This window comes from Symsagittifera roscoffensis, chromosome 6 (assembly GCF_963678635.1).
Source record: "Symsagittifera roscoffensis chromosome 6, txSymRosc1.1, whole genome shotgun sequence".
NCBI lineage: Eukaryota > Metazoa > Xenacoelomorpha > Acoela > Convolutidae > Symsagittifera > Symsagittifera roscoffensis.
Genome location: NC_087067.1, coordinates 44,677,406 through 44,702,428, shown reverse-complemented (window position 1 = coordinate 44,702,428; position 25,023 = coordinate 44,677,406). Strand labels below are relative to the sequence as shown.

Here is a 25,023-nt window from a genome sequence, read left to right as displayed (position 1 = left end):
TTTCGTGTTGCTCCAGGCTTTTCGTGCGTTCGAGAATTATATATAATTTCTTATTTTGCCACAACTTTGTCACACTAAGTCACAAAATACTTTAACTTGATTCTATGAGTTCTCATTTTCTGTCAATAGCAGCATCTCTGAAAGTGAGATGTCTTGTCACATTTTGGTTCATCTGAACAAAAACAAAAAGCTTTACCACGAAACAAAAGTTTCAATGAGAGATATTTTCATATTAGTAGTAAGGTTCCTACGGTGAGTTAAAAATAATTTTTCCAAACAAATTTCTGTGCTCCTTCAATGAATGTTTTCGTCGGTTTTAAATTTTTGATACTCGTTGGTCAAGTGGGACAATCGTTCTTCTTAGAAACTTTTTTGGTTTTTTTTTTACTTTTGATGCTAACTTCTTCATTATATCTTTGTTTAGACAATTGAAAAAGGCGGAGAACTTTGTGCTCGGGTGTGTTCCAGTTATTCTTGTTTTGTTTCCACACAAAATCGGCTACTACAAATTATCATCAGAATCAATCGAGTGATATATTATATTAGCACCTTTTCAGTTATGATCCAAACGACATTTGAAAAATGTCAGAAAAACTTCCCAGTGTAGAGAAAAACAGGTTTGAAATTTTTGCTTTTTCGTCTAACTTCGAGCAAGTAGCAAGTAAAGCAAGCAAGCAGGCTTATAATAGCTTATTTACTCTTAGTTGAAGCCGTAAACACTAAGTTTTACTCAAATAAAACTGTTTTTTGAAGTATCAAAAAGTATCAACGTATCAAAAAGTTTTTGAAAACCCTCGCCTCTCGAGAAAATTTTAGATCCGCCGACAGCTCTTTTAACTACCGTGCAGTCATATCATTCCACTACTCCATTTGCTGAAAAGTATTAAATACTGTAAGCTCGTGCCTGATTTAGAATGTACACAACGCATGAACGTTTTTTCTTCAATTTAGTTCTGTTAATAGTACTAAGATATATATATATATATATATATATATATATATATATATATATATATATATATATATATTTGATTTTTGTAGCATACTTTTCGCATAAGGATAAATCTGCAGTTTTTAAGGATATGATTATACATGCTTTTACTTGATTATCTACATCGCAGCAAAAAAGGCTTGATTTTTACTTACAGGATATTTTCAGCTCGTACTCGCATCTGATTGGTCGACCCGATGCTCCAATTGTAGAGCAGCTGTAAACTCCGGTGTCTCGTCTGTTAACTTCGTACAGTTTGAGATCAAACGCGTTGAGTGCTCTGTTTTTGTTGATCGACATTTCCGTGTTTTGCCACTGTGAGTTGGCCAGTCGGTCTGACTCTGGCAGTTTGTCGTAATTAGGAATAGGTATTTCGTTTTTAGCCCAGCCGATGTTATTCATCGTGATCTAAATTTAAAAAAAAAAAACGTTGATTTGCATTTAACTTAGTTTGTTTTCAATTACTAGAGCAAGAAAGTAACCCAACCAGTAGCAAATTTAGGAGCCTAAATTTAGGAGCCTAAATTTGAGCCTAAACCGTCTAAGATCAACCTAATGCATGAAATAAGAGTTACCTATTTGATTGATTGCGACTACTTCAACAAATTGTTTTGCTAAGAAAATTTCGAGCTTTTTAGAAAAAAAAACAGCGTGGATCATACAGCGTACACCCGAAAAAAATATCGTTATAATTGAAAAAAGGCAATGGAAACAAATATTTTTATTTCAAGTCTGAAAATTTTTGGATCATACAGCGAACACCCAAAAAAATATTGTTTTAATTGAAATAAAGTAATCGAAATTAAAATATATTTTTTTCAAGTCTGAAATTTTTTGTTGTTTTTCTGAAGATATTCCTTAAAAAAGATACCAACAAGATGCAAGAAAAGTGAATTATAAAAATTCGAAGTTTCTATTTTTTTAATCCATAATTTTTTTCTGGATAAATGGTACCTAGATTACCTAATAGCTCTCGGCGGCGCTGAAACAGGTTAAATTGCCTCTGCGTGGTGTCGAATATTTACAAAATGCGTGGTGTCGAAAAGTTCTGAAAAAGTCAAACAAACTGTTTCGAATCATAGACACAAAATTAACGACGAAATTGTTAGAACAGTTTCAAATTGCCTTTTCTTTACTTACTATTAGCAGAAGGTGGTTGCATGTTCAGATGAGGGCAAAACTAATTAAAATGGTAGTTACCACATTCCTCTAAGGTTATAAAAATTAAGTTTTGGTTTTCAGTTTTTAAGTTATCAGTTTTTTGCTGTATATTTTCTTTAAAAAATATGGCCAAAAATTTTTAGTTCTTCGTGAAAACCATGATAAAAAGGGAGGGCAGTAGCAGCATCCATACGGAGAGACATCCCTTCATTTCCCATATCCCTTCCAGAAAATCGACAGTTTTGACTAACCAAAGTATCCCTGATCGCGTGAATAAGAAACTAGGTTAACATGGATCACTAGAAATATTTCCCTTTAGATTTTCATTTCAAATATTTAATTCGCATTGAAACTGCTGAGGGCTCTTTTTCCTTTTCCCCACCTGCAATTTTTTTGGTTTAATTTTTCTGTTCAAATTGTCGGATTAGGCCATGACAAACATATTTGGTCGTCATACCTAACCTTGTAAAACCACTCGTTACACCATGAAATCGATGCTTATGTGAGGTGGGAGGGGGGAGGAAATAAAGCCCTGCTGAGCAGTGTTTCAAAATACTCAATTCTTTTTGCTTGACTAAAATTGCTGTCTAAAGACAACAAAAACGCCCATCTACACCTCAAATTAAAACAACCTGGTTGAATTAAAAAGCCTGGTTGGTTTAAATAAAAAATCTATTCCCAACCTACACCTCACATAAGCATCAATTCATCATTTTTTGGCGTCACAAGGAGTTTTCCGAGGTTATGTTTGAAAACCAAATATATTTTCAAAGCCAGCTAGCTACTTCACATGCCAATTTTTGTTACAATCAAATAATGTGAACAAAAACATAACTTGTAAAAATTCACCAGTGGGTGGACGCCGATTTTTTAAACATTTTTTTAGATAGATACTCACAAATGGAAATGCCTCGTAGAAGGTGCACGTGAGAGTGACATCTCCTTCGTCCTCTCGGATCCTGTCGGGCAGGTTGCTCGTGATCTCACACTCCTTCGGATATGATTGATCTGAAATTTTGTCATGTGAAATTTTCAGCCGTTCAAAATTTTTGTCATGTGGAATGTTTGCATGAATTAAACTTAAAATTTTCAAAAATAAACTAAAAACCTTCTGTTCAAACAAAAAAAAATTTAAAAGAATATTTAAGCTTCGAGCCATGAAAGGTGAGTTATAATCGCACGGCACAAAAAAATTTTCATTTCTTTGACCAAATGCGATTTTTATGAATACAAGTTTGTAAACCGCAGTCAAATCATATGCATGTTGCAAATTTCGTAATATGCCAAAAAGAAGTAAATTTTGTAATATGCCAAAAACGTTTGCTTAAGAATGACACTTCCTGTTATTGAATGTCAACTTACCAACTATGTGTAGGTAGACATATTTCGTCCGCTTCTGTTTGTACTCAACAGACACCGAATAGTTGCCCTCGTCTGATTGGTCGAAATTGCGGATGATGAATGAACAGACTCCAGAGCCTTCTGACACGTTTCTGAACTGATACTGAAAAAAAAGGTTTAAGGTTCAAATGTGAATACCACAAAAAGTTTGCAATTTTTTTCGCACAAAATACACGACGTGAAAAAAGTTCAAGACATGTATGAAGTGATTTTGAAACGACCATGCATCTAATAAATGACACTCGGCAAGGATATCGCAAACGTTTATATTGATCGGAAAAAAATATAATATACAACTATAGTGGCGCTGATAATTTTGACATCAGCAATAAAACCCCTTTCAATTACCTGCAAAGCTAAACCCCAGAGCTTTTTGATGCTGATATCTCTAAAATGTTGGTTCAGATCATGTATCCATGCATAGTCTTCTTCATGGTATCAAACAGAAAGAAACATGCACAAATAACAAATGCCACATGCATACAACAATGAATCTATTTTGGATCAATTTTCCAGACAAAGCTAACTTACGCTCTGAGTTTAGGTACTGTGGTGGTTTTTTTCATGAGGTATTAAATGACTTAAGGAATTTGCCGTTCTTTTACAAACAACAATCCCTGTTCAATCGATGCGATTTTAAGAACGTCGACTTTTCAACACTCACCGAGAAATTTTGATGTATCAAACAGATTACCACTAAACCGAATGAGCTCATCAATTTTAGTTTGAATCGTTTTTTCACTTAGTGTTAGACTGCAAATTTTTCTTTATAATTTTAACCTTGGTGATTTTTTAATAGATAAATGGGGGTCTTGGCTTAGAGCTGATTAAAAGGACTTTTAGCTGGCTGTGTCCATTTCCGCCACTTTTTGCGGCAGTTTCCATCCCCTAGGGCTTTTTGAAATCTAATACCAATCTCAATTACGTCAGTTGGGACTATGCAAGACACTTTTCAATAGGACTGCAATAATGTAATTACAATTCCACTCATAAAATCCCAACTTCACAATTATAATTGATTTCTGATCAGGTACAGGTAGTTGTACACTTAGACTTAACCAAAGTCAGAAGAATCTTTCCTAATGAACACCTAATGAAATTTATCGTGTGTATGGGGAAAATGAATATCTTGCTAATTTAACCATTCCAATTATACAAAATGTAATTCGAATTGTACTTGACAAGCGTTCATTGAGATGTGAACAATTTCCCCCAAAACAAACACCAAGTGACCGGGGTTAGAAAAATGAGTACCAAAAATCAATGTGCGGGAAAGTCAGACTACATTACTTTTTCATTGAATAACTTGGAAATGGAAAAATGGAGACGACAAATTGTTTTGAAACTTATAAAAAAGATCCAACTTTTTGTCATTGTAGTTCAACTCATTAAAGTATGGTACGATTAGCTTACACCATTTAAAAAATAATGTATGCATTATGGTGCTCAACAACCAATGTAAAGTTTGGAAAAATATTGTTACAAAAATGAAGAACGCATAATAAAAAGTGACAACTCTTCTTTCTGATTAAAAAACGGTCGAAAAAAATAAACGAAATTTGACAGATCAATGCTTTTGAAGCAAATTTGAATACATTCAATTAGCTTAAGTTCTCTGTAATTTTCTTGCATTTTGCGTTTCACCGTGAATAATGCTTGTATTAAGAAAAAAGATTTGACAAAAGGATATGTAGAGAGTTTATCATCTCATTTGGCGAAAACAACAACTAGTACTGTTTAGAAAAAAATGACAATTCATTGACTGTAACCCATTTAACAAGCAAAAATTCGTTAGAAAGAATCAGGAAGTAGCGATTGCTTGCTCAGCTTCGTTTGCATTCGTCACGAGAGGTATAGTGCAAGTGAAATAGTGCTTGCCGCTCATTGTGCTGCTATGAAATGTCGCTGGTTTCGAGTTGTCGAAAAAAAGAACGAATTGTCTTTTCTCCCTCATTGATCAAATGTTGTTTCTAACGGATTGTAGCTTTACGTCAAATTTTCTTAATTCTTTTTGTTCCGACTCTCGTAACAAAAGTAACGGAATATTTGGGCTCGGGATGGTTTTTTTTCTCCAGACAAATTTCGACTTTTTCACTAGCCATTTTTGACGGAAATTTTTTATATCATTCCAAAGATATTATTGTCTTGAAATTAAAGTTGAAAAAAAAACATTTCATCTGTGATCATTTTTTGTAAAGTTATGAGGGCTTAAAAATTGCCATTTAGATCAATTAACGCGTAATATATTTCGCGATATTAACGCGTAAGCTGAGTCTTATCGAGTCTTAAAAATCTTTCCAAATTAGTTGAAAGAAGCTTATTTACCATAAATGATTTGTTAAAAAGAGCGAAATTTATTCTTTTGTACTTTATATGGCGTGTGAGGGGATGATTTCATCAAAAAAATTTCAAATTCTGCTTTTTTTCCTTGCATTTATTTTTTTCATATTATTACTGCTCCATAGACCTTAAAAGGCAGTCGGAACATTTAAGGCTTCACCCTGATCCGAGCAGTCTTGTTTAAATTTAAAAACTGGACTTGTTTCATTGATTTTAGGCTGAAATCATGGCAAATGGCTGCTTTCATAAAAACTCTGTTGCGATTTTTGAGTTTTTAGCGCTATTCGAATTTTACTAGTATCTTAAATTTTTAATCTTGAAACAACCTGTGTTAATTTTTTCAGGCGACCATTCGATCAGAAATGTTTCAAGGAACTAAATCAATAACTGTAGCAACAAATTGTGGTCAAAAACTGTCTGGCGACGAAATGATGCTTTTGCTCACTGTGACAGAGTGTCGCATGCAATGAGTTTTCAATCAAGACAATTTGTCGCCTTCAGTGGATTGTTTCAACTTTTTCAATTTGCATTGCGTTTTGGTATGGTGTGATAAGATTTGAAAAAAATTGTTCGAACAAGCAGTTTAGTTACATTTGACAACAGTTTCATTCATACATTATATGAAAAATTTCTAAAAAAATTTGAAAACAACTGAGAAAATTTTTTAGAAATTTTTATTATCACTTGCATCACCAGTGAAAGGGTTTCAATTTGATATAGTACTCGCGAAACAGCAAAAAGAAGAAAAATCTAACCAAAGATCAAGTTCCTACCCACTCTCAGAGGTCAGACCAAAAACTATCTCACTTTCTTAAACTGTGGACGAAACTCAAATTCAAGCTTTTTGCGCTAATTCTGTGTCTTCCTGTGAAATTAAAAACCTAAGCACTCATTACCAGACATTTCCAACAAATTATTTCATACGTGATGTGAGAAATATGACTATCATGATGTGATCATATGTAAATTTGGTCTAATTTTGATGCTACGATGATGATAAATGTCTCTCAGTTTCATCTGGGATGAAAATTTTGGGTATATTTTTCAAATCAGGGGCCGATCTAAAGTTTTTAATGGGGGATTTAAAAAAGGGGGATTTTTTGGCACTTTTTGCAAGGTTTTGACCAAAAAAAATGCATTTTTTTTTGGTGCGCGCTCCCTCCTAGATTTTTTTGTTTATTAGCAACTAAAGCGACTTTAAAAGTTTTTGGTTCGTTGAGCAATTCAAAATGGAAGTAAAATAGTATCAAGTATCTCAAAATCCCGAGATGCTCGAATCGCTGAGAGAAAAGGGGTCCGTTAAATCCGCCCCTGCTTTCAATAAATGTTATTCATTTGTCAATACTACTACAGGTTGTAATCCATTTGTAATTCAACCGCATTAAATTGACTTCTCGGAAATTCGAAGCTTTTGTAACAACCTGAGCTTGGTCAGCAAATTTTTTGGCTTGCTATCATAGATTTTGACTTGTTATTAGATTTTTTTATTCAGTTGAATTATAGATGGTTTTGTATTGGCAGCCCCTCCTGAGAGAAGCAATATCAGAAAATGAATAATAAATCTTGGGCACGAGGTGGGGGCTGGGGGCTGGGGGCTGGGGGGGGGGGGGTTGCGGTTGTTCATCGTACTGTGCAGTGTTTTTTGTTGTCGTGGGGAGGGGTTGATAATGATGTAAGAGTGGGGACGAGGGGGTCTCCTCTGTCGAAGCACCACTCTCTCCTATTCTGTCGGTTGAGATCCCACTTGCAAACTTGCTGGATCAGAAACACAACAAATCATCAGTCAGGAGGTCATGTGTCCACTGAAAGTAACACTGAAAACTCTAGGTATAACTTTGGTTATATGACAACATAAAAGTTCAAAGGTCAAATTTTGACATGTCAGTTTTAACTTCTAATGAGAAAAGGCAAATTTAAATCCGTCTACAAGATTTGAACCTTATTTTGAATATTTGACATAGGTCGAACTAAAAATTTCTGAAGTTCTGGTTAGAAAATTAAAGGTGAAAGGTGAACTTCAATGTAACATAAAAGAGCTTGGAAGGTCAGTTCAAAGAGGCAATAAGAAGAAAAAAAGAAGCAATTCATTGCAATGCGGCAACTGAAAGTAGTTCAATTTTCAGAGAGAGTAAAATTAGGATGCAGTTGGAAGCAATGTTAAACTGGAAAAAGCGGGAAGAATTGAAACTAAAATCATGGGAGAAAACCTGTTGAAAACTCAAAGTCTGTATTGAATATTATTAAAGGGTCAGAAAAGGCTTCAGGTTCTTTTTCTGTTAGGTTTTAAATTTTTTTCTTGAAATTTCTTTGTTTTTTGAAAGTCTTTTCAGTCGATGTTTTCAATAACGAATGATTTTATCTAAATATTTTACAAGTTAGTTTTCCAATGAATTAGAAGTGAGTAACGAAATCAAAGCAAGCAAAATAAGTTGAGTTTTTTAAATAATGCGTACCTTGTTTTTATCGACCGAATAAGTGAGCCCGATGAAGTTGGTCACAAGAGAGAAGTCCTCCCCCTCCTTGTGCCACGTGATGCTCCACTGGTCCCCAGACGAAGTGTCACTTCCATCACCAGGTGGGGTGAATCCAGATATCTGGCACTCCAGGATGGCGTCCTGTTCCACCCCCTTGACGGCGTAGATGTCTGTCGGCATGAGGATCTCCGCCTCTTGAGTGTAGGCTGAAACAGTATCATAGTCACAGTGCACCAGGCGAGGATTTAGGAGTTTCGTGAGGGGTGGGGGGTTTCGAAAAAGAAATACGAGCTTTTTAGGAAGTTTTTGGAAGGTTTTGATCTCCAATCGGACGCACGCCTTTAGAAAACGTTTAGAGTTGTAAACTAAAAACGGAAGCCAAAAAAAAGAACAAAATGGCGGTCAGGGGGTCAAACTCTCAAAGAAAAAAATTCTACCACCTTTCACCATCCACTACTGCAGTGTATAATTGTCTAAACGCAGTTTACAGAAAAGCTAAAGGACCACGGCTGAAGAACAAAGTACAGTTTTTTTTTTGAAATAGGTGATGTAACTGCATCCAAAAGCACCTAGCACAACCACTGTTAGCCTCAAACGGCAACCTTTTGACTGAGAGAAATAGGCAGTAGCAGATTTAAATTAGAAGCGGGTGGGGGGGGGGGGCAGACGCTCACTTCCCTCGGGGATTCCACCCCCTGACTACCTCAAGGATCGCCCCGTTGGTACTATTTTAAAACCTCTATTTTGGCTGGTTGACCCTAAAAGTTTTCTAAAGGCACCCTCGGATCGGCGCCAACATATGGAATAATTTTGAGGTGGAAGCGCGCGAAAGAAAACACCATTTTTTGGTCAAAATTGTCTTCAAAAGTGCCTAAAACGTCTTTTTTGGCATGTTTCTTCAAAAAATTGCCTGCAGTGTTTTATTTTAGCATCGTTTTATTTTAGCACTTATTTTTTTGTGAAATATTTTATTGCAGCTGCGACAACAATTACAATGCCTCCAAAAACAAATAGCACTCCAGCTCATCTGGCTTTTTTATAATGTTTTTTTTTTAAATCAATTTTGGTGTTCGGAACAAATTTTTGTTTTCAGGGCTAGTATCGAATAAATTGCCTAATTTAACGTATTGTTTGTTTCTTTTCTTCCCGCGAAATCAACTGGTGCGAATACAGATCTGTTTCCAAGTAACTCCACTTGGAAACAGTACATTTTTTGCTGTTCTTTCAAGAAACCAATGTATCACGACAGATGCTTCAGATCTTCATTTATTACTCGCTGTTCTTTTTCTTTCACTGCTAGAAAAAGCAGTGGCCAACCCACCTTTATCAATTTTCAGATGGCCCAAGACTTGAGCATGCCTTTCTGTTTCTGTGTGAAGAAACAATTTAGTGTCTTTCTGATTGAATAGTTTAAGCTTTTCGAAACTAAGAGCACGACGATGTCAAAGTGACTTCAGCAAAGACAAGCACACCAAGCATTTTGATTTTAATCGAAAAAAAACGTGCTCTGAAATCAACTCTAAGCTAAAAAAAAAGCTAAAACATAATGAGAGATCTCATGAAGACACCCAATAAATCCCAGTAGCTTTGATTAACACTTTAATCAGCGACATTCCAATACTGTTGTTCAAAACTAGCGGACACATGTTTTTATTAAGGTATTCTAGAGAAACTCATAGTTTGATTGGTGTCTATACAAACATTCGCCACGAAAGCACTCACTAATTGAAAATTTTTCACTATTAAATAATTCTGTAAAGTATGATAAATACAATTGTACTATGTTTCTGATTTTTGTTTGTTGTATTTTTAGTCAGACCAATTTTAGCGATCCAAGAAACATTATTTTAATCCCTTTGATGATTTTTGACTCTTTCATTTAAAATAGATTTTTTTTAGGTGAGATCATTCTTAAAAACTTATCGAAATTTGAAAACCGCCAGTCTGGTCACATTCTAGACTACTTTTGTAGAACTTCAAGAATTGATGAAAACATCGAAAAATTGATCGCGCACCTAACATCACTGCATTTTAATTTGAGGTAAACTAATTGTTCAAATGATTTTGATAACAGCTAATTGTAACTGTCGGTTGTTACGGAGGAAATAGAAACAAATGTTAAAACTTGCCAAAATGTTTTTCGAGACCAGTTAAAGGGCAGTCGAAACAGCTGAGTCTTCGCCGTGATACAAGCAGTGTTTATACAAAGAGTTATTAAAGCATACACATACGAAAACAGATCTACATTTGAATTTTAAAAAAAATTATGGCTCCTCAGATACGTTTTTGGTCGAATCATCAAATTTTTGCATATTTCCTCATCTGCAAGAAATAAAACTGCATTTACTCAAACTAAAAGGCTTTTGTAATGTGTAAATAATGCAGAAAACATACATAATTTGTACAAAAGAAACAAAAGCTCATGTCGTAAAAAGTTTGAGGATAACTCAACTATATTTCACAAACTTTACAAAATTTAGCTGCCTGTGTTAAAAAATAGGTTAACGAGGTGACAGAATTAGAGTTTTCCCAAATTCAAAAATGAATGACAGCAAAAGTTTAAACCATGTCTCGATATGGCCCAGTTTATTTTAACTTGAATCTAAATTTTTTTTTCGTATTTTTTTTACATAGGGTTAAGATATGTCGGTTTTTTTCAAACTTTTTTCTAATCGGTGCTCTGAAGCAACGTTTTTATAGCAAAAAAAAACTAAAAGTCAGTGTCATTGATTTATTTAAATTTTATATTCTTACAAAAACTAAGATTTTCATCACTAATTGGCGGCACAAAAACTACTTCAACATTTTACTTCGATTACTACAAAAACTACTTCAAATTACTTCTTAATTAAACTGTCTACTATTGATTCTTAGATATTTTCAATACTTTATGCTTTTTTTATAGAAAGATGCCAAACTCTTTTCTGGCATAATTTTCAGTAATTTAACCCTTTCATGACTATTTTTCAAATTTTGTGCAGCTGACGTCAGAGTTAAATGGAGGCTAGATAAATTGTAACTTGCAAACCCATCGAGTCAAGTATTGTGTTTTATATCTCAGATATCATCATTGGTAGATAAAACTACGAATTGCAACTGACGCATATTTCATTGACAGACGTATAAAGACGCCTACTTTGGGGTTGAGCTTCCTTAATTAAGTAAAATAGCTAACCGTTTGTAGACAAAAATCTAGACACAAGTTGAACACTGATTCACTTGAAATATTCCTCTTGTGCCGAATATAAGCGCAGCATAGCGAAACGGAGCAAATATTGCTACTTGTCAATGACGCGTTTGATGCTAACTCTCTGACTTCTGAATTGCTTAGGTCTGCTGACGATCGTTCCGCTAAAAAACCGGTCTGCTTAAGACCTAATCTCAGTAAAGGCTTTATCGGCAGAAGTCGTCTTCTTAGTCATTGCTACCTGTTGTCTAGCCGTAAATAACATTACAAAAATGCTACAACTGTGATGAAAAATATGTCCAATTTTCGGACAATAAACTTGACAAGAAAGAAAACTTTTGAAAACGGAAAATTTCAATACAAAAACAGTATAAAAAATGCATAATAAAGTTTTTTTTCAGAACTTCGTAACGATAATATGAATATTGATTTTTAGCTATCAGTTGCAAAAACTAATACAATCAAAAACTCAAATTAGCGTAAAATGTATCAAACCTGTTGCTCCAAATAGAAGATTGAATGCGAGAAAGAAAACCGCGGTAAATTGGGTCAAAGTTGGAGTAAATTTATAAAGATGACGACGAAAAGCTGTGAAGTTAATGGACGAGGTAGACATTTAAAAATATTTGTTTCGCGGTTAAATTAACTCTTTGATCCCAAATATTTAAGTAAGTTCATGAAATCAGGTAAAAATATGACAGAATGTGTATCATTAAGGAATACTTTCTAAAGTCAAAAATGGGAAAAGGATACTAATAATTGAATTATTTCACTTCAAAAAAGGCTCGTATCCGATCATTTTTCCTGAGAGATGTTATAAGTTATAACTTCAAACCCATTTCTGGGTATCCTAATTTTAAGACATAGTTAGACTTCGGCCTTCTCTCAATGCTGTCGAACTTTGTGATTAGCACTGGTACTGTAAAGAATAATGTACAATATACTTTAGAATTATTTCAACCCGACCCCGGGCGTAAAATTTCACGTCCTTTGACCATGGTAAAATTGGGTTTAAGAAATAGATATCAGGTCCAAGTACCGAAAAAATGACAACCAACCCTTTCAGTAAGTATAATGCAGTGTTAGTTTAAACTTGTAATACAAGCCACTGAGAGTATATTAAAATATATTACAGGGTGAACAAGACTACAATGGCGTGTAATTGCTAGACAGGTATCTTTATTTCAGCAGGGGGCGTGGAATAATAAATATTAAACTAAAAAGGGCATTGTCTCTTTTGCAAATCATAATAAAACTACTCTCCGAAAATGTGACAAAACAAAAAAATATTTAATAATTCCACAGATCCGCCACAAAAAAATCTGCCATCTGTAAAAACACCGATTTTTTTGCGTTTTTTCCCAAACAGGGCGTTACGTGCAATAAAAGGAAGAAATAGCTTAAATTGACAAAATTTATACGCATCATTGGTGATTAATTGTTCTTTTATAATATTTTCAGCAAACAATGCCGCTCAACTTGGCATAAAAAGAATGATCTTGAACGATGATAATAGATTTTCATCACATGGATTGGTTAAAGTTCATAGACAATTCGTGTGAAGATGATCAAAAGCAATCAATAATTTATTGCTTATTATATACATTTTTGAAATCATTTTTCCTCATTTCTAACCGATTTCGGCAAAAAAATATTAAGCTATTTTAGTCCAGAAGGTGCTTCTTTCACAATAGCATTGAAGATCGTTTTATATAATCTCTAGTACCTTTTCAATTGAAAAATGAACAATTTTATTTGTAATCCAATAGAATAACATTGATGCAAGATTGCAATTTTGGCGCTGACTTTGTTTCTGAATAAAATTGTCGGTCGGTAGTGCGCAATTTTTAGGATCTGATTGATTGGAGTGTTCTGAAGCTTTTAGTACCAAACATTTAATGCCATTGCAAATGCTAAACGGCACATATGCCTAATCAGTAAGCCCGGAGTACACAGTTATAATGCGTGTTTGCTTTTCGGCATGATTAGCAAAAAAAAATCTGTTATTGTGAATATGTTAGCCAATCTTAATATATTAGTCAAGCTTAATTTTGTAGTCAATGATTTTGAAACTGAAAAAGAAAGTCGGTTAATCTTCTCATGGTAATGCTAATGAAGTTTCTTTTGTAGTTTTGAGTGGAGAAAATTTGCTGCTAGTTCTGTGCATGTAGGCGGAGATATCCTTCACTCAAATGCGGGCTGAAAAAAAAATTTGAAGCATCCAAATATTTTTTGATTGTTAGTTTTTATTAGCTGCTATTGTCAAATTTTCTGCACAGATGAGTTTATTCTTTACGAAAAAATACATAATGATCTAATGCAATTAAAAAAAAATTAAAAATGATAACTGAATTTCATCCGAGTGTCCACTCCCCTTTTTTTCATTGAAACAAGGCAAGCAATATCAGCAAAATAAACAAGTAAACAACATTGAATAATCGTCCCTACTGGACAAAAATTTATGAAATGAATATATAGAGCTTTGGTTGATACTATCCTCTTAGTCTGGTGTTATACTGTATTAGCTTGAATCAACTAGATTAATCAGCGTTTTGTTACAGAAGCAACACAATACCTGTTCCAGATTTGGCAAAACAGGGCGACTTTCAAAATGGACAAAACCTTTTATGCCAATCTAAGAAAGTGGAGCCAAGCCTCTGATGTGCTTTTTGACATAACTCTGGTAATAGGCATGGTTTAAGGTTGCATTATAAAGCTCATTTTACATCTTTAAATTGAATATCAAATATATAACTAAGTCTCTGGAGAAAATAGGATTAAACTATATCAGTTGCAGCAATTCCTCAAAAGTACCATTTTTGTTAACCTAATTACAGCAGCATGTTCTTACGAGTTTTTCTGAAATATTTTTTGAACTCGTTGCTTGAGTACAGTGCTCGTTGCTTGAGGGTGAAGCAACATTACCCAGCCCAGAAAAATAACCAAAAAAATTGCATGTAGTTCTTAAACAGGGGCACAACAGCGGTTCGCCGTGATGAGCTGTACAGCTCTTGTGTTGGTCCTTTCCCCCGTGGAAAAATGATCTTAATTAATTAATAACTCTATTGCAAAATGTTTGATACTTGACCCCAAAATAAAAACAGGAAAGGAAAAGCTCACACGAAAAAAAATCAAGTAGCTCAAACATTTCTGACCACTATTATTTTTTGCAAAAATGAAAACTTATAAGAATAATTTTTTTTCTTTTTTTTGTTCGTATGGGGAAAAGATTGAAAGCCAGTTAAGAATACAATCAGGGGGCGGATCTAGGATTTTCTCGAGGGGGGGGGGGGGGGGGGGGGCGGATTTTCAAAAAAACTTTTTAGGTCGACCAAATTGATTTTTCGAGCTCTCCCAAAGCACTGTTTTGCCCCCATTTTGGCAAAATTTTCTGCGCCGCATGCAAATTTTTTAAAAACAGTAAAAAAAGCCGTTTTTGGGCACTTTTTGAAAAATTTTGCATTTTTTTCGCGTTTTTTTTTTGGCGCGCGCTCCCCCTCAAAGTTAGTATATGTTGGCGCCAAAGGCGCCTTTAGAAAAATTTTAGGGTCGGTCGGCCAAAAATGGATTTCTGAAAAAGTATCAAAGGGGGGACCCTTTGGGTCGGCAGGGGGTCGCATCCCTGAGGGGGGGGGGAACAAATTTCCAAAACAAATTTTGTTGGCAAAAAGTCTCGTTTTTTTTGGCGCGCCCTCCCTTTCAAATTTAATTAAGAACATTTTGGCGCCGAAAGCCCCGTTAAAAATTTTCTAAGGGCGGTAAGCCAAACATTGACGTCGTGAAATAATACCAAAGAGAACCCTTTGCGTAGTCGCCCCTTTGATTTTTTTGAATCCGCTCCTTCTTGGGAAGATATGTTTTGGACAATGATAGCCGGTAGCAGTGCGGTAGCTGAACAGCATTCTATGTATCAATTTCTTTTTATAAACTAGAAAACATCGTTCGGAGTACTTGAAAAAACGTACTTTTTATAGCCCTAACATTTTCGAAGTCTTCTTTGTTAGCTCATGAAATAAAAGTTTATATATCTTGAATACGAAATTGCAGTTATTGTTGCCTTGTTATTCGGACTTTCGGAATACTTATTTTGGGTACTGATCTCGTGATCTGGCACTTCGGTTAATAATAATTGGGAAAAACTGTAATAATACGTTTGATTTATTGCTGAAAAAAAACTTTGAAATGTTTTTTTTTTCTAATTATCGATAAAAAACGAATTAGAATTTTCGCGTGTTGAGTATAATTGTAAAAATATAACAGCGCGTAAAATAAAAGGTTGGTTTGACTGAAAAGAGCATATTTTTCAATTTAGTTCACTAAGACCGACTTAGTACCAAGTGGGTAAATCTAATAATATTGATTTTGCTAAAGATTAACTTTTCTGAGCAAGATTGCATTTTGCTGCAATTGCGCGTTATAACTTTAAGCATTTGCTGTGTATAAAATGATAGAGCATTTTTTTAAATTACAAGATCGTAACACTTTTTTAACAAAAACTTTGGAATATGAGCACAAGTTTAATGTGAATAAACGATAGCAATTTTTTTATATGAGAAAAACTAAAGTAAATGACGTTCGCAATAAATCAAATAAATTGAAATTCAAAAAGAAATTGATTGTCTGAAAGGTATTTCACGTCCGAGTCTTGCTTGTCAAGCTGTGATGGATGTCCACTATCAAAAACTTCCCGAAATAGGCGGAAATTAGCAAAAATATGGATAGAATAATTTGGTTATTTCAAAATATTATGCTACTTCTTGGTCATAAAAAAGACTATTCCTACCTCTATTACAGCTTATTTAACTCATTAAAATGCATAACTTGGTTATATAAATAATCCTGGTCAACTCCTTTAAAAACGAGACATACGGTTAAATAAGACACATGATTGCGTCACTTTTATGAGCTTTCTAAGGATCAGAGTTCACACTGAAAATTTATTGTACCGTCAAAGTGTTCTGTACTCTGAGATGTGAATGTTTTCATGAATTTTAAGTAAGGAGAGAGTTTTTTGAGGTGTTATGCTCGAAAATGTAAATAAATAGATTCTTGTCAATTTAAAAATAATAAAAATATGTGTTTGTAAGACAATCTGCTCACCCCCTTCACCCTCGTCTGTTTGAAATAAGGGTTGGAAATTTTTTTCTAAGCTTCCTATTCTATTTATAGCCAAAAATGTGCAATGGATAGGCGCACTTTTTGATTTATATGTGTAAATCTTTGGAATCCAGAGAAAAATTTTTAACCTGTTAAAAAATTCTCGGCAAGATCAAAGGAAACACAAGATCAAAAAATGATCAAAGAGAGGCCAAGTTGCGGAATTCGCTTACAATGCACAAACTACACGGTTTGGTTTCGTAATGAGCTAACTAATTTTGGTTAAAAAAACTACAGACGGAAGGCAATTATAAATAAGATAAATAAGAAATAACAGTTTAGTTAAATTACTAGGTCATTAAAAATGAGATGTCAGTGTCACCAAATTTCGTAAAAATTGATTTAAAAAATTGAAAAAAAAAACAAATTTTCCTCGATGCTCAGAAAGTTAAGTATTGATTTTTTTTTGGAATCCAAGTTAAATGCTGAGGGGCTATAAAATGACGTTACGCTTGCCCTGTAAGCTTTCTTCAAAAACAAAAAGTGAAACTCTAGAAGAGAAGAACACACCCTGCGCCACATTTTCTTCCCTTCACTTCGTGAAGTAGTTGAAACCTTAATACTTCACAATTACTGAGCAAACGTTAGCACCAAATTATCATGCGATCCATCGGGTTTGAAATCATGAATTTTATTTTTGAACCAAAATGAGCACAAAAAACATTACGAGGCAAACTGTGCACTGGATAGGCACATAAAGAGGTGTCTGTGGGTTACTGGAATCCGGTGATAAGTCTTTAAACGCTTCAAAACCTAAGTGATTTCCACTCACAAAGTTTCCGCGTATTCCGCGCATCAATACCAAAAACGTAACTTTTGACGGCGCATTTATGTTGTCGCGGTCTTTGCAACGTGCGAATACAGCTAGATGTTCTGGATTCCACAAATTGTCAGCGGGTTTTGCAAATGTAAGTGAATTCAGCAAAATTGTAATGTATAAAATTGTAAAGTATATAGGTTCCGCAAAAAATCGGCGGATTACGCAAATGAAAACTGATTCTGCAAAATTGAATTTAATGATTATAAATTTGTTTTTTTTTAAGGCCAGAGAACTCTTCTTGCTAGTTTTTTACAATTTTAAAATTACAATGGCGAAAGTTGATCGAATGAGAAAACTTCTCTTCATTGTTTTCCTTATTTAAATGGAAGAATCTGCAGTTGGCATTGGAGGAAACGAAATTGAAACGCAACATCACATAAGACAAATCGCAGCAACCAACAGCAGCAAATAACTCAAAGGAAAACAACCGTTAATAGCCATTTGAGGTAAGCTTCGCATAATTTTGTGCTCTCATTTTTGTGCTCTCAAGAAAACCAGTAACCTTGTATTGCGTTCTTTCCTGAATTTCTGCACTTTTCAACAGATCAAAGAATGAAGCTAAATCAGTAAATTGCCTGTTACTCAGTTGTCAGAGGTTCAGAAGTTATAAAACTAACCTATTAGAAAAACCCTTAGGCCTTGCAAAGGAGTGAAATTTTTTTGTGGCTACCTCTTTGTCTCTTTTCTTGTTAATATTTCCTGACCGTGGTAGTTTGCTCGCCTGTCGTGTCATTTTGGATACTTACCTTGCCGTTCAGTCTTCTCTTAAGGTCAAACAAAGGCCCTCAAAGACATCATAAACGGTGTTGCTCCATATCGAGCGTCTAACAACTGAGTAACAGGCAAGATTGTTTCTACAGTTGAAAGAGAGTTGCTTGCCTTCTGCAAGCTTCATTCTTTGATCTGCTGAAAACTGCAGAACATCAGGACAGCACGCAATACAGTGTTGCTGGTTTTCTTGAGAGCACAAAAAATGAATCAAGCAAAGCTTACCTCAAATGGCAAGTAACGTTTGTGTTTTTTGCTATGTTCGCTGCTGTTGGTTGCTTAAGTTTACGCTATTTGATGTTGGGTTTCAACTTTGTATCCAATGCTAATTTCAGGTTTTTCCTTTTTAGTCAGGAAAAACTATGCCGGAAGTTTTATCGTTTGATCAGACATTGCCGAGTTAATTTTGAATTTGTAAGAAACTGCCAAAGGAGTTACCTTGGCGCCAAAAAACGACGTATGCAAAATGTTCTTTGTATAAACGAGCAACTCTATGGTAATTTTGATAAGTTTTTGCGCCGGAATGCTGTATAAATAAGAGTACTTAGTTACTTATAGCTTCATTACTTATAGCATCTTTCAGGGCTTCTTGTTCTTTGGTGAAGGCTACCTCTACAATTTTTTTTGTCTTGGGTTGTTTCCAACTAACATTTAAAAGAGTTCAAATCATTTAATTGGTACTTGTGAATTCTGATCAATAAATTGGGATCTTTTTAGCTTGGGCGCCCTCCAGTGCAAAGAACCGCATAAACTAATTTCGTTGAACATGATTTCATAATCTGGTTGCTGTATTGACTACAGGTTTCAGAAGTTATTATATTTCTGTGATGCGTACGATCAGATAACAAGTTTTGTAGGTTTTTTTGGTTCTTTTCATGGAATGAAATTAAATGGCTATGGGTATTTTGCTTACTTTTCTTGTCGAGGTCGTCGAGAAAACCGCATTTGTTTTATGAGTATAGCCTTTTTGCAGGCAATAATTTGTTTTTACGAGATTTAACCACTTCAGTACTTCAATTTGATATGCGGCATAAAGATAAGAGAGGAGTCGTTCTGATTAACTCTAAAATAATTTTTGTTCCGAATATCTTGCATGTTTGCGAGTTTTGCCGAAGCTAAACAAAAACTTGGTTGAACTCTTTCAAATCTATAGGGAAGTACTTTTCTCTTAATTTCCCGCAAAAGTCATTAAAAGCAAAGAAAAGTGATTCGAAACTGTAGATAGGCATGTAATTTTTGTCGTAGTACCTTTTTGCACTACCTGATATAACTTGAATTTCTAACTGCAATAGATGATTTTCTGATGGATTTTCTGATGAAAAATTAATTTTTATTTAGTCTGTCTCGTTTGTTGCAAAGGCTTTAAGCGTTACAATTCACCCACGATCTTTTTAGGTTAATTTTTTCATCCAGCGGACAAATATTATCAAAAACGACGACAAGTGAGTTTATCAACAAGTAAGAAGACACATTTTTATCAGTTAATTGATTTAACAGTACTAAGAGTTCGCATTGGATGTTATCCCACTTATAACATTTGAAGTTCCTTTTTGATTTTTTTTTCAAATGACCCAGTTTCGAACTCTACGTTCAATACATAGTGATCACATATTTTTCACTGAAAGGTTTCTGTTATCTACAGTTTTTATATATATCATAATCCAGGCGTGATGAAAATATAGTTTTAATTCCAAAAAAAAACTTGATTTGAAAATCCAAAAAGCATCAAGACATTGAAAACATTCAACCCAAATTTTAAATGATAAAGAAGATCTAAGTTTGTGTCCTTACTTAATCAGGATGTTGGACTCGGCGCTTTTTATATCAAATAACCGATTTTCTACACCTGTAGAAACTTACCAAAGAGTATTGATGGTTCTGGGTACAAAATGCAGATAAAAAGTTCATTTGACTTTTCAACCGATGAAGTAAACTCAATTTCTATTTCACTTTTGACAGTGTTTGTATCTACGTGTGTGCTTTCTATCACAAATGCTGCAACACATTCATCTTTTTTGCTTGTCTATTGTGTGTTAAAATTGTTTGATGTCCATTCGGGTAGAAAAAGTCTGAAAATCGTGAGTAACTATTACTGAGGATATCAAGTCTAAGCGTTCTAATATTCTTTTCAGATATTCATGATGGGATCCTAAGCATTTTATGGTAAGAAAAAATAATGAAACTCTTTTGAAATTTTGTTGCAGTTAAATCTTCACTTCATTTTCCATAATAATCAAAAATAGCAAATGTAGTTAGAGCTTGGCTATAAACTAAACCCCGCTCTAAGCTAACCAACAGTAACCGACTCTTTATCATCAACAAATTGTTTTTTTTGTGAAGGATGGACGCTTACAGGAGAATTCATGTTGGTTACTTGAGTCACAAAATTGATGAGCTGATCAAGTTTGTTTTCGTTTTTGTTTTGCATTTTCTTCTATAAAATTTAAGCATTTTTTGTCCTGGTACATTAAAGTCAATTGAAATTCTAGCCTCAGTTTCTGTTTTTGAAAACTCAAAACACACAACATTTTTTTGAAGTTAATTCCAATCTATTTTCCACTTACATTTTTGAAATCCCTTTTTCAATGTCGTGGACAGATGGGGCTACCTTGGCGTGCTCTAGTTTTTCTCTGTCGGATGGTGTCAGCTTTTTGACCATCTGATGAATCTAGTCCGTGAAAAATCAAACACGTTTTTGGGAGAAGAACGCTCAATATCAAGTGTCCGTTTCTTGATAAGTCGCGGTTGCGTAGTAATTTGTCACCTTTTATAGAAACAATCTTCTGCTGTTGGATGTATAGTAAATCCAACAATTGACCAATGAGTTTTTCATTTCTCCAAAAAAGTCCGGCTGTTCAATTTGTTGTGATGGCAGCGGTCATATTTTTAGAGCAAAAGTTTCAGCAAAATTAAGAGCAACTGGAGCGCAACTGACATTCAATTCTAATTTTTAAAAATAGAACTATCGAAACAATTAGGCTAATTTTTATTACAACAATACTTCATAAAAAACTAGCTCAAGGATCAAACACGTGCAATTTTGAGTATCTACGTTTATTTCTCTCCTTCTGCAATAGAAATAGTGGTAAAATTAAAGAGATCCGTATTATTCTGCAAAAATCTGTTTCAAACTGACTTTTTAGATAAAGATTTTGTTTTTATCTATCTTCAGTTGAAATGGTTTGAAGTCCATTCTAAAACCATCCAGCTAATGAGTTGAGGTAAATCAATTTCATACTGACTACGAATCTGAATAAAGTTCAGTTAAAACCGATTTCTTTTTCAACTTTTCAATAAGTGTTAGAAATTTGTTATGGTAAATTACAAAAGTATCCAGCATGCCATCGCAATTTTGAAACTGAAAATTTTTGAAATTCATTTTTACTATCGTCGAAAGTTACTTCAACCAATTTTACGTTTTACTTATTTCACATAAGCCATAATTCAGGTTTTGACGACCACTAAAAGATACGTTCGTTACATTGTAACTCATTATAACAGCTATTGAAAATTATAATTACCACCTTGGAAACGTTCAATTTTGTTTTCATTTTCCACATTTTATAAACTTCAAAATTTTGCCATTTTTTACAATGTAAGAAAAATTAATAATTTTGAAATTTTTTATGTCAAAGAGACTTATTTTTAAACTTTAATTTTGGGGGAGATTATTCATTTTGTCTCGATTTGACAATGCTTGAGACGTTGAAAAGCTACACACAAATATACGGTTTTAAATTTCGAGCCGGGACGCCACGAGACATGATTAAGGCAAAACTACGACAACTCGAAAGTTATTTGACTCTTCGATGGGGGTCATCTGAGCGCATATTTAAAGTTTTAAAGTTTTCTACCCCCTCCCCCACATTTCAAACTTTCAAATTTCTTAGTTGTTTTACGTGTGATTATGGCTAAACCGTGGTGTTGCGATGAAAGGTATGAAGAAAACAAATCTGTGCAAGTGGTTAGTTTTCTCACCATGCAAAATTTCATTACAATAAATTAGTTTTTCGAAACTGAAACTCAAATGTGGGGGAGTGGAATTGAAATATTGAGAATCTTTAGATTCACTTTTCGACAATTTTCGAGACCTGGTGGCTAAGAGCGTTGCACCCTGCCCTTTTCGGATGTCAATTTTCAAGGGATGAAAATTCATCGTACAATCAATAGTTTGTTTTTGTTTTTTGCATATATTTTTTTGAAGCACAAAGTTATTCAAAAAAAGATTTTGACACTTTTTCGAGGAAAAACAATGCCAAAGCTGCTTCAACAGAGGAAAGTTACGTAAAAAAGTGGTCCCATGTTTCAAAAATCATTTTTTGGATAACATTTTTAGAGAGATAAAGTTATTCAAAAAGAGATGTTGACACTTTTTCGAGGAAAAACAATGCCAAAGCTGCTTCACCAGAGAAAAGTTACGTCAAAAAGTGGTCCCATGTCTCAAAAATAAAGGTCACTTGCAAAATTTTTTCACGACCACTGATTTGCTGTTTTTGTTGTTTTCCTATCTGTGTGAATTTTCACCACTTTTCTGCACTTCTATGATTTTTCAAGCTTCCAAAGCACTAAAAAGTCCCTGTTTTGGCCTAGTTTTCTGCGTCGCAGGCATAATTTTGAAAAAAATGGCCAAAAAAGGCGTTTTTAAACACTTTTTGGAAATATTTGACAAAAAAAAAAACTTTTTTTTTTGGCGCGCGCTCCGCACTCAAAATTAGTATACATTGGCGCCAAAGGCGCCCTTAGAAAAATTTTAGGGTCCGTCAAGAAAAATGGATATCTCAAAATAGTACAAAGTGGTGACCCCTGAGGAGGGGGGGGGGGGAGAAAGGTGTCCGTCCCCGCCCTCCACCCCTAAATCCTCCCCTGATCAGGTCTCAGCTTTGTGCAAACCAACTTAAATTTGGATAAAAAAAAATTAAAATACAATTTATTCGATTTTGACTTGAAAAGACATTTTTCATTATTACGAAAAAAATATATTTTCCAATTCGATAACCGTTATGGCAAGCTTAAATAAACTTTAAATAAATTTGAGATAAAAGATATTTTGCTTGAAAACTATTCTCGAATCAATTTTATTTTTTTACTAACCTGTTAAAGAAGGCAAAGGGTTAAAAGGTTTCTCTTTCTTGATTGTGCAAGCAACAAATTCAATCACATTGATAATAATAGCTAAGGCAATAATCAAATGTCTGAAGAAGTCCGTATCCATAACTAATAAGTTATAAATTAGTTAATATTTTTAATAAAAGCTTTCATTAGAAATTAGCCAAAATACAATATATTTGTTAGCGGCGATTATTATTCACCATTGTTCGATTTTTGTATGCCATTTTTTCTGATAAGATAAAACGCTGAATATGTCGGATATTTGATCTTCAACCGGGATCTTGAACGCTTTAATTGCGTAGACGATAAAGACTTTGAACGGAAGCAGACGACACGGCTTTCATTCAGCGACCAAATCTATTAATCATCAATAGTATACGGACTTTTATCAATTTTTTAATAAACAAAAGGGTTTTGAAATGGTAAAACGACTATTAAAATAGTGGACTTACTTAAATCAACGGTCGCGTTTCAACTACAATAAAAAAGTTAATTAGAAAATTTTCAAAAAGCGAAGATAGTACAATATGCCAACAAACAAGAGCTAATATAAAGGCTGCTATAATAGCAAATATATTAATTTCAGCGCATTTTTTTCAAAGATGATTTTGCTCGGGGTTAAATTTCAGTGTTGTTGTGAATATTTGCTAGCCTTTGTTTTGAGCGGGGCGATTATTTTCTGGTTACTCGAAAATGAACGGCCGATGTGTAGTTCGAGACATAGAGATATAGTTAGTGTTGGTGTGACCATATATGGTGATGTTTATGACGCGGTTTCGCTGCAGGGCTCTGATAAATTTGTTACTTTTTGGAAGTTAATCGGAGAGAAAATAATTTGATCGGTGTTGTGTACTACTTGATCGAATGATGGCAGGGCTGATAAAAGACACCCGGGCTCGTTATGGGGCTAATCGGGTGGAACGGAAGCGCAGACGGGGTCCCGGTCGGAAACAACGCCCGGCCGAAACAAACAAAAACATAAAAGTACACTAGAGGAATTAACCTAAGATAATTGCAATCTTAAACCATTCTAACCTCTTTTGAACCGTTACAATGGTAAAATTTTTGTTATTGAAGCAATTATTTTCTGGTTACGTCATAGAAAAGTAAAATTTTTGACATTGAAGCAATTTTGTTTTATAAAGAATGTGTTAACCAAACCCAAATATATACATAACTAAAAATATTTGAAAGTTTTCATAAAAAGTGCTCCAAAGTTTCTTTAAATCAAAGTTTCAATAAGTTAAGTGTTTTAAAAAAATGTTTAACTTTTTTAGTTTCTTACATTTGTTTTATTTCTTTCTTCAGAACTGTATCTTTTCATTCATATCAGCATAGGCTCGATGAAAGTATAGGCTAGGAAGTTGTTCACGGGTAGAACTCTTACCATAGTCACATAATCTGTTATCGGCAGCGTGAAAAATGAGCCCAGAAGATAAAGTGGCACTAAAGATGGGACTATTCCCATTTTCTCTTATATCTCATTAATCACAGATCAACCAAACGATTTCGAACCCAAAAAGAACTCTTTGATTTAATGAGATGATGCCAAAATGTAGAAATTTGAGGTCTGAAATAAAGTTTTGAAAAAAAATGAAATGACACTATTTATGAA

At 34.1% G+C, this 25,023-nt stretch overlaps 1 protein-coding gene across 1 annotated transcript in view; it reads right to left on the bottom strand.

Annotated features, from left to right (window-relative positions):
* The window catches only part of LOC134848770 (titin-like), a 47,472-nt gene extending 23,214 nt beyond the window's left edge, over window positions 1-24,258 (bottom strand). Inside the window, exons 1-6 of the mRNA XM_063866281.1 lie at window positions 23,391-24,258; window positions 8,347-8,573; window positions 7,523-7,648; window positions 3,515-3,656; window positions 3,051-3,160; window positions 1,147-1,399 (exon numbers count right to left, since the gene is read on the bottom strand). Of these exons, the coding sequence (XP_063722351.1) occupies window positions 1,147-1,399; window positions 3,051-3,160; window positions 3,515-3,656; window positions 7,523-7,648; window positions 8,347-8,573; window positions 23,391-23,511 (979 nt within the window). The 5' untranslated portion in view covers window positions 23,512-24,258. The remainder of the gene's footprint in view (window positions 1-1,146; window positions 1,400-3,050; window positions 3,161-3,514; window positions 3,657-7,522; window positions 7,649-8,346; window positions 8,574-23,390) is intronic.
* Between the last annotated feature and the right edge of the window lie 765 nt (window positions 24,259-25,023).